Below are 12818 nucleotides of genomic sequence, written 5' to 3'. Positions count from 1 at the left end.
TTCATCAATGAGGTCCAAAGAGGTTACATCCTTGCCACTAAACACATAGACAGTGTCAGAATCAGTCAAGTCTCATGACCAGGTCTCCTCCATTATTGTTTATACAGATGAATATTTAGCAATCCTTCTTTACTATGCATTTGAAGTTAATTCTCATCTTGCTGCCCAGTTGATGTAAGCATACATCCAAAGTTGAGGACTACTATACTAGACTAAAACAGATCCTAATGCTTGTAAGAAATACAAGAAGGAAAACTTGGGGTGTTAGCATAGAGTGACAGCTGAAAGCAGTAAAAGTGCCTCAATATGGCTCCACTATGGTTTTGCCACCAACCCAAAAGAATCAGTGGTGGCCAGGGCATGTCTCCTGCATGGTCTACAGAAGAGAAAGTGGCCAAATCAACCATGGCTTCCATGAGGTTGTCAACAAAGACACTGACCTGTGCCACTTTGGAAGGTGGTTCTTTTAGAGTGAATTACCTTTACACCCACATCTATCACTACATGGTATTAAATGCTACTACAACCTAGAGCTAAATGAGGAAGAACAAACAACAAAGTACTGGTGGACACTTTGCTAATGAGCTCTCAAGTGTTAGGAGATGCCTTTGCTACCTTTTATCTGTAAAAGCCTTTAATATTAACTTTTATTAATGAGGAGCATGGACAGTGAGTAGAGACTTAGGCAACTATTCTATTAAAAAAATAAGTATCACAGTAACAACCTTTTAACAGCTTATCCTTATTCTTTGGGAAACATCACTGCTCTGTCTGCCCTATTGCAGTAAGGTACCCGGCACTGGTCGTGGTAGCCAATAGTTAGCACTGCATCAACCCTCCATTGAGTGGAGAAGCTCTGGCTTAGCTCAACTCCCATAGAACCAGGGTGTGCAGGTTTCGAGAAGAGGGTGCCCATGCATCCACAGCCAAGTTCAAGGACACAGAAAGCATTTCTCCAGTGGGAACTTGGAGACTAAAGACTGCTTATGTTTGGGATGCTGTCTTGCCCACCAAAGCTGCACATCACATGCTTGAAGAGATTTCTAAGGCAGAATTCAAAACTGGAACAGGGTGTCTTGCCACAAGGATATGAATGGCCTATTAGAACCGCTGGCCACTGATTTCTTATCATCTACCTCAGGGGACCAGGACTGGTTTTTTTTTTGTGCCAGGCTGTGTTTGGGGTTGTTTTTCCCTCTAAGGGATTAAAGGGTGGATTATGTAAGAGTCTGGACTAAAATTAGAATCAATGAATATTGAGGTCTTCTCTGTGGCTTCAAGAAAGGCTACTTTGCTTTCATGTGATTGATATTTTTGTAAAAAGGAATTGAAAAAGCAGTATGATGTTGTGACATACTCACCAGTTTCAACATCCATGGGCTACCACGGCATGTAGCAAAGCATCCAAACAGGCCAAAAACAACGATGGTAGTGCCAGTTCCAATGAGGACATAGGGGGCATTTGTGGAGTTCTCAGCAATGAGGGAGATATAGGTGCCCAGAGTGAGTTTTCCCCAGACTCCAACGGCCAGCAGGATCACCCCAGTGATCTGAAAATGGGAAGGCAGGAGAAGAGAGTGTAAAACTGCTGCTGAGAGAGGTGACAATCAGTGTGGCCTGAATATGACAACTCCAGTTTGTATGAGCCAATTGGTAATTGCTATAGGATTCCCTAAAGTAGTGAGAAAAGGTTGAAGATCATTAACTAAAGCCATCATACAGCAAAGACAATGATTTTGTACAATTAGATCTTATACAATCCCATATGCAGTTACTACATTAATCCAAACTGAAGCCAACAATAAAGAACTTTTTAAGCTTCTTAAGAAGTATATCCTAATACAGTTCTCAGAGACTTTCTAGGTCTAGTCTGAGTGCCACAACTTGATGCTGAGCTAGGTATAACCCCAGTAGTAATGTCAGCCACCCTCTTCAAGGGTATGTGTGTACATAGTGTGTTTTAAGGACATTTCACATGTTTTAAGGAACAAGGTAATTTTCTTTCACTATTTTCACAAAAATCTCTACAAAAGCAAAACTTTCAAAGTATTTTTGAATCCATGTTGATTCACCACCTTATTTATGTTACTTTATTCAATATAAAACAACAGAAGAATCCAAATAACTCCTAGAATTAACTTTAATGCAATGTGTCAAACCCTACTGATCAGGCCAAAAGAAATCCCTACAGCATGTCTAAACTCTAGAACCTTGCATCAATTGGGCCCTTATTTCAGAAAATAGACTTGGGGCTGCATGCTATGCCTTACTCTCTATCCCCTGAAGCTTTAGCTACTGAAGCCAATGGTTGACTGTGTCTCTAGCTCCAAAACTGGCCTCTCCTTCGGTTTATTAGTAGCTTAGCAACTTATTTAAACTAATAGCCCTCTGCTATCTCTTCTGAAAGCTTATGAGGCCAAAAAAAGCCTGGCTGTCCAAGGGAGCTCTTCTCCATACCAAATGCCTCCGTTCCCTGTCCAGCCTGCCCACTCAAGTGAGGAGGCCAGATGAGAAACTGGAGAAAACCAGTATGATACAAATCAATACCCACCTCACCAACATTTCCCCTGTCGATCAATACACTGTTCACTGTTCACTGTTCCATAACATCTGTAAGTGAACACCACCCGATACATGCTGCATGAGGAACCAAACAGCTGGGCCAGTGAAGATGCCAAGGCCTCTCTCCGTATACTCTGAAAACTCCTTATGCCATTTGGAGCCATCAAGCTCCACCATCATATTGTTTCTCCGTGCAGGAAAAAGAACAGACCCTGCACCTTTCCCCATATCAGTAGAAACAAGAATTTGGTGATACTACCTTACCCCTACCCCCAATAGTTTTTCTACTTTGTAGAAATATTAACCAGGAAAGAATTAAAAGCTTGAAATCATGAAAAGATTGAGGAACTAATGCAACTTTTACAAGGTAAAGGAATGGATGTGATATAGTCTTCAGGAAAAAATGTCTGACACTACTATTTGGGAGATAGTGGCCCAGTGGAGGTCTACTGCCTTTGAAAAGTTCCAATGGAAATGACCTTAGTGAGTTAAGACAACCAAGATCTCAAATGTTGCCAAGAGTTTCACGTCCTCTGCTGACACCTGGTGGTTGTTACAGAAAGTACCTTCCTTGAACAGCCTCTTCTTCCATATTCCTCCAAATGGAAACATAAAAGATTTTTCACCTACCAGAATCAAAATGTAACATTCAATTCTCCACTCATTAGGAATAAGAACACACTGAATTGAACATTAGGTAGAAATGGCAGTGCATAAGTTGTCTTTTATTACTCAATTCTTAGCACAGTGCCAGGCACAGAGTAAATGCTTAATATAGACTGACAAACAAATATATTTCATTTCTCTGGGTCTTAGAACCTCTATTTTATAAAACAGAGTCCATCAAATGCCAAATACTTACAAAACTTCTCCATAGGTAAATACTGTGAGTTAAGTTAAAAATGGAACCAAAGAGAAACTTTCTCCCTCACTTCCCACTCTGCACTATCTGCCTAAAGCTGTAAATATCACAATGTGTTAAACAAAAGCAAAAATCCGATTAAGCTAATCATTGTTTATTTAGACTGAATGTAGGTCTCATTTATAAACTTGCAATTTCACATGACTGTCCTTAAAGATTCAGTAATACTTCAGACATACACTGAGCAGCTGCAGTCCATACATTACTATTACCAGTCATTATTAGAATGATATTGTTTTAATGAAAGTATACACAAATTTGAGTCTGATATTATCATATATTTCTATGACCAGTGATTTCATAAAGTTCACTTACCACCATACCAAATATTATATGAGGTATGTCAAAGTTAACACAAATTCTGATTTAAAGGCAAACAGTATTAACATTTTTATTTCTGTTCTCCTTTCCAAAAATAATTTCTCCAAGTGTAACCATTGCTTTGTATAATAAATCTCTCCTCATGTAAAGTACAAAGCCTATATCAACTTGTTAAATATTCGTTTAATGTAAATTACACAAATATCCCCCCTCCTTTCTTTCTTTCCTTTTTTTTTTTTTTTTTTTTTGCAAACCTCAAGGTTGCTTCTTAAAGACTGCCAGTGGGCACCATATTGCATGGGAGAAAAACCATCCAACATCTTGACATTGACCAAGTTAGTCATCCTCTAAGGAACTCTTCCACTGAATGATATGAAGACTGGGATAGCTAGGCCCCTCCAAGTACCCACGTGCTAAGAATCTAAGACCAATCTAGAGAGAAAATACCTTCTCAAATGTTGGTCTTCTACTCAAACATTCCTGATGGACAAATTGTGTTTGAAAACCCAAACTCCACATATGTAAGGCCTTCTGTAGCCTCATCTCCTTCATGACTCTTTGTGCATTCTATATTGTTCCAGGAAAGTGTAGTTCTCTGTGCACTTCCCATTCTTTATTGCTTCTCAACCATTGCTCTTGATGATCCTATTACCTAGGTTTGTTACCCTTCCTATCACTACCTGTCTGTATCCTAAACTCTTTTGGTACACTGTACACACTTATCCCAGCCTTCTTAAACAAACCTTATTCTGTAGTATTCCATTGTTTGTCATTCTGTGCTCTATTCCCCCTCCCATGCACATCTAGTACTGTGATTCCCTTAAGAGCAGAAGCTGTGTATCTTGCACATAGTCAATGTCCAGTATGTCTGTTGAATGAATGAATAAGCAACCAATTGTAGATTTGACAAGGGGAAAAGTTTCATGTTATCCATCCACCTACTCTACCCTCTGAAATTCTCTGAAAACCTAGCCAATCTGAGTCAGCATTGTAATCTGGAGAACAACAATGTAAAGGACAAAGAAGAAAGGGTTCAATAGACAAGGAAGAAAAAGGTTGGACTATAGTACACCCTGAGGTGAGTAAAACCATATCTGGTGGTGGTAGTGGTGGTCAACTTGGGGTGAGTATTATAAAACAATTGCCAGGCCATGAGAGTGGGGGGAAAAAACTACAAGCAAAGGAGCCAGGGATACTGCACTTTCATGTTTCTCAGATGCCCAGAGGCATTTTACTTGAGCCCACTCCCATTTGTGCTCACAGACCACAGACATTCTGATTAAACTTGTGTCCTCAGAATAACAGTGTGAACTTGTCACATTTACAACTTAATTATTTTATTAAAAAGTAATTGTGTAAATGATTAATGTTTTAAAATAGACTAAGAACCAGAATTTATTGGGGCTTTTCCACAGGCTTGAGAACTCAGCCCAGATGAATGGCAAGAGGAGACCTAGTATATTTAAAAGGTAGATGAATGGAAGAGTTCATGGCTGGGGGTTAGAATATCATGATTTCAGTTGTAGTTTTGTCACAAATTAGCTATGTGGCCTTGGACAGATCAGCTAACCTTTCTGGGCCTCAGTTCCTTGTTCAGTAGGATCAGGAAGCAGGCAAACCTGATTTTCAGTGCTTCCCCCATCTCTAACATTCAACAAGAAATATGAACCTCAAGCTTCATATTTATTCAAATTTACTCACTCTGAAATATAATGATAGACGTACCATTGGGCAAATAAGCACAAGAAAGTTTATGAGGTTCTCCCTGTGACTGACAAACCATCAGCAGTGGGAGTAGAAAGTCAACTAATTTTTGGACGCAAACTCCACTGTTCTGCCAGCTTTCCAAGATGACAAGTGGTTGCTGGGTGAGGGAAGGGAACATGTACAGTGAGTCATGTGTTATAGTTTTACACAGACTTCCAAAAATTCATTAGCTTACTGGCATGACAACAAGCTTTCCTTTTAAATGATGACACTGCTATCTTAAGAGCAACAAGACATATGCTTTGAGCTTTTTCTTTCTAAGTAAGTATGTTAGCCAATTCAATCTTTTTCTCCCTTATTTTTATGTCTATGTGTATGTGTGTGGAAGATAACACACAATACACGGTGGGGAGATCAGTGGCATCATTAAATATGAATAGGGAAGTTGAGAACAGTGAGAGAATTAAGAGGATTTTAAATTCTGTTAAACCTGAATTTGAGAACCAATAGGAAACCTCTCTGTTCCAGGTCCTGTTTTCTGTTGGTTTTGAGGTGACACATATAACATGTTCAGATGGCAGTTGTGGATGGGGAGCTGGAGTTCAGAATTTAGAAGTTCATCAGAGCTGAAAATGAGGGTTCAGGCCAGAAGTGACAGCTAAAGGAACAGTGTGTCTCAGGAAACAAAAGCAGAGGATGGTTGTAATGACAAGGGCTAAGGCTAGAACATGAGAGGACAACACTGGAAGACAGGTGATAGTAAGGAGATGCAGAACACAGTGGACACATCTATGAAGGTAGTTGCTAATAGGAAAAGTAGGAGACATAGAAGAAAGAGACTTTCTTTCTCTTCTAAAGACTTAATGGGGGGAAGGGAATACCACCACAGTTCATTGACCCCAGGTATGCCAATGAGCAGACATGGTACTCTTTATTTATATACCCAGTACAGCCCACTAAGATTATATTTATTATTTAAATATTTCATCCTATAGCCAATTCATAGAATTCAAGTTCCAAAGAATTCATTTGTCACAAACTTTAGCTTCCATTTCAATTTTATCAATGACTATATAACCAGGGTCTGAAATGCATACTGTCTAACAGATCATAGATGCTTTTGAAAATATGTATAGGGCTTTGAATGGCACTATGAAAAGTCAGGAATTCCAGCTCTGGCTGTGGGCCCACCATAGCAGTTTCTTCACCTGGGTAGTGAAGCAGCTAATCATCTCATAGGAAATGACACCAAGAACGCATTAAGTCCAGCAAACAAATGCTTCCTTCTCTCAGATGCTTTCAAAATACAACCACCAGCTTGTACAAGTCATGTTTTATATCTGTTTCTTAGTTCTTCATCTGTGAAATGACTGGACTGGCTCCAGTCACATCTACAGGAGCCAAGTGCTTAAGTTTTATCTGTCTTCTTGAATTGCCCAAATGATCCTCAGAAGGGCCAAGATCCAGCATTTACCAAGGGCCTGTATTGGTTGGGGCTCTGTAGTTTGTCCATGGGAGTCTAGGTGAGGAGTGGCTTGAGCACGTGACAGGCTGGAGACTGAATAATTTCTAATGGCCTAGAGGCCCAGGAACTGATAGAAACTGGTAAATATGGTGACAGTACTTTATGAATTAAAAACTGAGTCTGAACATGGTAGAGACATTTGAAATAGGCCTATCACAGAAAATCAAGGCTACATGGCTGCTAAAATCATAATAAAGGGTACTTATTAAAATAGCCTTTTACTACTTGAATAACTAAACCCCTTCCAATAAGGCCCAAACAGTTCCAACTTATACTTAATTCCATTATTCAACAAAGTGTCACATTAAATTTCTAAACATGTTTTTAGGAACTCTGTATATCTCACTAGGAAAGAATGGACATACCTGAATTGGTTTCTTATTTCCTGTATATTGCCCTACAAGATTCAGGATTTTAGGTCTCTTCCCTCTTAAAAAAAATCCCAAAAGAAAGGCCCTAAAAGCCTTTCACTACACAGTTATTAGCACATTGAGAAACATCCCATTATGCCATGGAGAAATTTTAAGGGCAGCTTATTCTGAGCCTCTTGGCATTACTTTTTTATTTATACTAGTAAGTATTGTTGATGAGTTTTCCTTAAAAGTATACACTAATAAGGTATGTCGTACTCCAACTTTGAGTCCCCAAGAGCATGTAAAAGGAAGAAGTGAAAAAACCAGAGGTTAAGGATGTCTGGATGTAGTTCACATCTCTGGTTTTAGTGATGACCCAGATATATAAATAGACCGCATATGCTAGTAGGTGAATACCTATTATGAATTGGGGCCAGCAAAGCCACTTACAAGGAGATTTGGGTACTTAGAAATCAGGAGCAGCTATAGTGGCTAAAGTGACAGAAGCTTAATGTTTTGGGGATTCCCTCTATGCCACATCTCCTCCATGGAACCCCCATTTGATTTCACTTGTATATAAAATATGTTGACCCAGTTAACACATAAAGCATGAGTACCAGGAGCATAAACAGCATTAGCATCATTAGCAGGTGGCTGACCAAGTGCAGGAAGCGTTGTAGAGAGAAGCCACTTCCCTTGCTTCCATTCCTCAGTGACCTAGGACTGAACCAGCTGTGAAAAGATGGATAAAATTCCAAACTAATAAGGAAAGATATTTTAAAAGAAGATCATGTCAGTGTAAGCTTATAAACAAGCTACAACTATATTATTAATGCGTGTTGATAGAAAGTTTCTGCTGACCACAAATGTATCATATCCTATATCGTTAATTGTGTATACATCAAGATTTAAAGAGCTTTGTGGGAGGAAATAAGGTCCTTTAACTCCTTTGTAAACACCAAAGCCTCACTCACATCCTGTGCCTGATTTTCTAACACAACATGTCCTTCAGACATTCTGTCCTAATATCTATTTTAAGTAGAATCACTGCTTGTCTGATCATAATTCCCAATTTTTAATTTGAAAGCCAGTCACTGTGCATATAGTGACCACACAATAGAAGCTTCATAAATGCAGAATGAACCTTAGTAGCAATGTTTCTCTCATGATTATTATGTTGAACAAATTTAGCTTTCTAGGAGTTCCATTATTTTAAAAAGGGAATTTTCTTTGCATAATTTCTATATAGGATTATCATCTTCAAAATACCAAAAATAAAACCATAGTCCTGTGAGTGTGTGTGTGTGTGTGTGTGTGTGTGTGTGTGTGTATATATATATCTATATCTATATATCTATATATATCTATATATATAGATATATATTATATCTTATACATACCTATGTAAATAAACAGGAATAAGTTAGAACTTAGATAGTGAAGAAATCTATTAAGGCTTGTGCTCTATCTGGCTATGAATTGATGGGAGTGAGGGGGTGGGGTGTTTGGAGGAACTCACACCTCTTTCTCCATGAAATTGGAGCTGATAACACCTAATGCTAGAAGAGGACCTAGTATTGAGTAAAAACATATGTGGAAGAAGCATGCATATAGTATTCAATAATAAGATTCTTACCTCCTTTCAGTGGTCCTAACTTTCTCCTGGGAAGACTTAGGGGTCAAAATCACTTCCCTCTCAACATTCAAATATCCTCACTGCACACATATGTGATATTGCTACCAATAACACATAGGGGGAAAGTTCAAATGTCTAATGTTGATAGGTACTGTGGGAAAATATTAACTGAAGCAAATTGACCAAATAACAGGTTTTTATCTGAGTGCAACTACCTGCCTGGTCCTTGTAAAGTCAAATCCATATAGTGGACATCGCTTCTCACAATGCTTCACAAATGTCTGCTTTTGACCACAAGGGGGCCTAAATAAGAAAATTTGGGAATTATTTGGTCTAATCTATCACCACTAATGGAAATGTAATTTGAAGCTCTAACATTCTATAACTCCATGAGGTCTGTAATTGATGGTTAGGAGAATGAGCAGTGCTTATACCAGCAAAATGTCTCTCTCTTAAAAAACAAACAATAGTTGGAGAAAGGATAGGTCCTCACTATGTGCTGGACACTATACTAAGTGTTCTAATGTAGCCTGACTGGAGAAGGTTCTTTCTCACAAACCCTCTACTTCTAACAGTTCTATAAGAAAACCTCGAAAGCTAGTGTCATCCATCCTGGCACTGATGCCAGATTGACTCTCAACCCTGAGAATTTGGCTGCCACAATTAAAAAATAAAATATGCAGGCATAGTCACTAATTTATTTATTTTAAAAAATGCTCTTCATTATTCCTCCCCATTGAGGCAGGCAGCTCTATAGAAATGAAAACATGTTCTGCTCCAAGCTACATCTTGACACTTTAAAAACCAAGATGGGAAATAAATATCCTGATGTATATGTTATGATGAGCCAGAAATGGTAACTATCACAAACGAATCTACACAAGGACCATCTGACTTTCAAAGCAGCTCTGGCCCAAAGTGGTGTCCTATCTGCCTGTCCCATAGCCTGCAAGGGGGATGTGCAGTCCTTCATAAACTAAGGGCACAGTCTGAAAACACAGTTAATTGTGTATGTGCCTGGAATAAATGGCCTTTATTGAGCAGTACTGTGCTCCCTATATGCTTCATCCCATTTATTTTTTCCCATCACATTTATTTTTAATCTCTGTTTTTCAGGTGAAAAACAGGCTTTGAAAACTGAGGCTTTGAAAACAGCGTTAGACATGATGCCTGTGTTTTGGGCCAATTTTCAAAAATCTATATTTAAGCCAGTATTAGGAAAGTTAACAGAAGGAAAGATTTTTGTCTCAATATAAGGAAAATTTTTCTAGTAATAGGCATTGCCCAAAATGGAGTGGGTTGCCTTGCAAATGTGACAACAGAAGGCAACCATAGAACAGAAGTTCTATGGATGGAAAGCCAGCAGGAAAATGCAGAATTGCCTGAAAGGTTGTCTGATGCTATTGTTCAGGAAACCTAGTGATTTTCCTCGCCAATTATCTCCCTAGATTTTCATATATGACTGAATAGGAGCTTTGCGACACAGGAACCAGGGAAACCATTTTCCCAGATTCCGACTTACATTTCCTTTTATCTCTAAAAGGAAGTGAAAGGCCACATAATTTTTGTTACATGAAGAGCAATGTAATGAGGTTGCAACTAAAAAAAGCTGTGTTCTTTAAAGGGGGATATGGCACTTGAAGGAGTGTTTACCCTATTAATAATAGTTCAATTTTCCCTACGCAACTATACTCTACCATTTCTCAGCTAGAGTAGAAATCCTGACTGACTTTAAGAATCATTGAAGCTGGTTAAAGATAAATGTACAAAGACTATAGAGGCAACCTCCATACTTTTCACATACAAAGATTCTTTCAAAAACCTGACACAGAAGTAAAAAGAGAAGCTACATATCTAATTAGGTGCTATTAATAACAGTATATTGCATCAGAAATCTATTCCCTATAAAACAAGTTCATAACTCCTTAGAAGAGCTATGTAACTAGCTCTTGGTAATGGTCATGGGGGCAATACAGCTCTACTTTTTATCCCTGTGGTGACACAGCTGCCACTGCTAAGCTCACTCTAGCATGGTGCCTGCTGGTTCTACCTGCTCAGGCCTCCTGCTCCACTGATGCACAGCCAGGTCCAACCTGCCCTCCAAAGCCCAACTAAAATGCTCTTTCTGGCAAGAGGCCTTTCCTGAAAGACAGTAATCATTTCATCCTCTTCTGAATGTGCTTAGGCTTTTCCATGCTATCTCTTATAAATGGTTTTTTAACTTGTGTTCTACACCTTTGTGAATACCTTAGCACAGCCCCAGTAGACAGCTCCCTGAAAACATATGAGTCCCTCTTGGGACTGTGTTAACTATATATATCCTATGGCATCTAGCCTTTGCTTTTGATAAACATGATTAGACAGAGCACTCTGATAGGACACATTACTTAGGCACAAGCAATAGAAATAAACATCTTCCAAAATGCTAGAGGGTATTAATATTTTTTCTTAGTAAATAATATACTAAATTTACAAAACAAGAAAGTTTGGGATTGCACCAGGGGCCCTCTTTACACAATGGGAATAACATAATAGTGGCATTTGTTGATTCTTAAGTCATTTAAATTGCAAAACCCTAAACTATCAATGGAGGGGACAAGACTGACAGGAGGGGGCATAATGGGTGATGGAGAGAATTTTTATCTTGATTGAGGTGTGTTTTGGGAAAAGGCCTCAAAACTCAAGCAGAAAAATAACGAGTGAAGAAATGTTATTATATAATCACTAGAGGCCCAATGCACAAAATTTGTGCAAGGGGCTCGGCCCTCGCAGCCGTGGTGGCTTGCCTCAGCCCTTGCAGCCCCAGCTTCATCCAGAAGGTCGTCTAGAAGGTCATTTGGCTGTCCGGTCTAATTAGCACATCACGCTTTTATTATTATAGATTAGAGACAGCAGGAGGAAGAAAATGTCCTTGGATTTCATGTAACAAGTAAAATATCATCTTATCTTTATAATGTGCTTTACAGTATAAAGTATTTTTGTTCATAAAATTCTATGTAATACTTATAATGTCCTTCTTGTCATCTTAACATACAACTAGTAGCACTCAGTATCAGTGTCCTACTTACCACACCCACTCAAGAAATGCTATTTTCTCAACAGATTTTATACCTGCTAGAAATTAACAGTCTTAAAAAGAGAATCATGTAACAAAATTCTGTATCACAGAAATATATTCGTGAAACTTAGGACAAATTTATTGTGATGGTTTATGTATTAACTGAATGTGTTTTCTCCCTTCAAGTGGGGAATAATTTACAGAACTTAACTAAAAGTCTGTAGCTAGCAAAAACAACCTGTAGAAACTTATGTTAGGACAGTGAAGATAATTTTTTAAATGTTTGCCTTTACAGCTGAGTGTAAATAGAAGAAAATCTATAGTCAGGCCACCCCTTTCTAAACTTCCTTGCAGATCTTCTGCCCCAGGGCACTTTAATGTTCCTCAAAGGTCAGATTGTTTTCAGGCTGAGTTATCTTCAAGATACAATTAGTGCTGTTCTTTCTAAGTGGAGTACAAGAGAATGTAAGTGCTGATTTCAGTGAAGGACCAAGAACTCAACCTGCTCTCTCATGGCCACCAGACTCTGGCAGCCTTAAGACACACATATACCAGAAGTAAAGATGAAAGCAAAGAAGTTCCTTGATTGCACATATGCTTGCTCTCTCTCCTAAAGAAAAAATTTTAAAAATGGACTAACACCCCAAATTTATCACTTTAATGCAATTTTCATAATTTCAGGACATTTCATTTCACATGAATGCATATAATTACTATTTATATATATATATATA

General features: G+C 38.5%; 1 protein-coding gene across 1 annotated transcript in view; it reads right to left on the bottom strand.

Moving 5' to 3' along the window:
* Positions 1-12818, bottom strand: part of TSPAN7 (tetraspanin 7) — an 82302-nt gene that overhangs the window by 15680 nt on the left and 53804 nt on the right. The window contains exon 2 of the mRNA XM_005880870.1: positions 1362-1550. Coding sequence (XP_005880932.1) covers positions 1362-1550 — 189 coding nt within the window. The remainder of the gene's footprint in view (positions 1-1361; positions 1551-12818) is intronic.

This window comes from Myotis brandtii, unplaced genomic scaffold (genome assembly GCF_000412655.1).
Source record: "Myotis brandtii unplaced genomic scaffold, ASM41265v1 scaffold657, whole genome shotgun sequence".
NCBI classification, from domain to species: Eukaryota; Metazoa; Chordata; class Mammalia; order Chiroptera; family Vespertilionidae; genus Myotis; species Myotis brandtii.
This window is presented reverse-complemented; position numbering and strand designations above follow the sequence as displayed.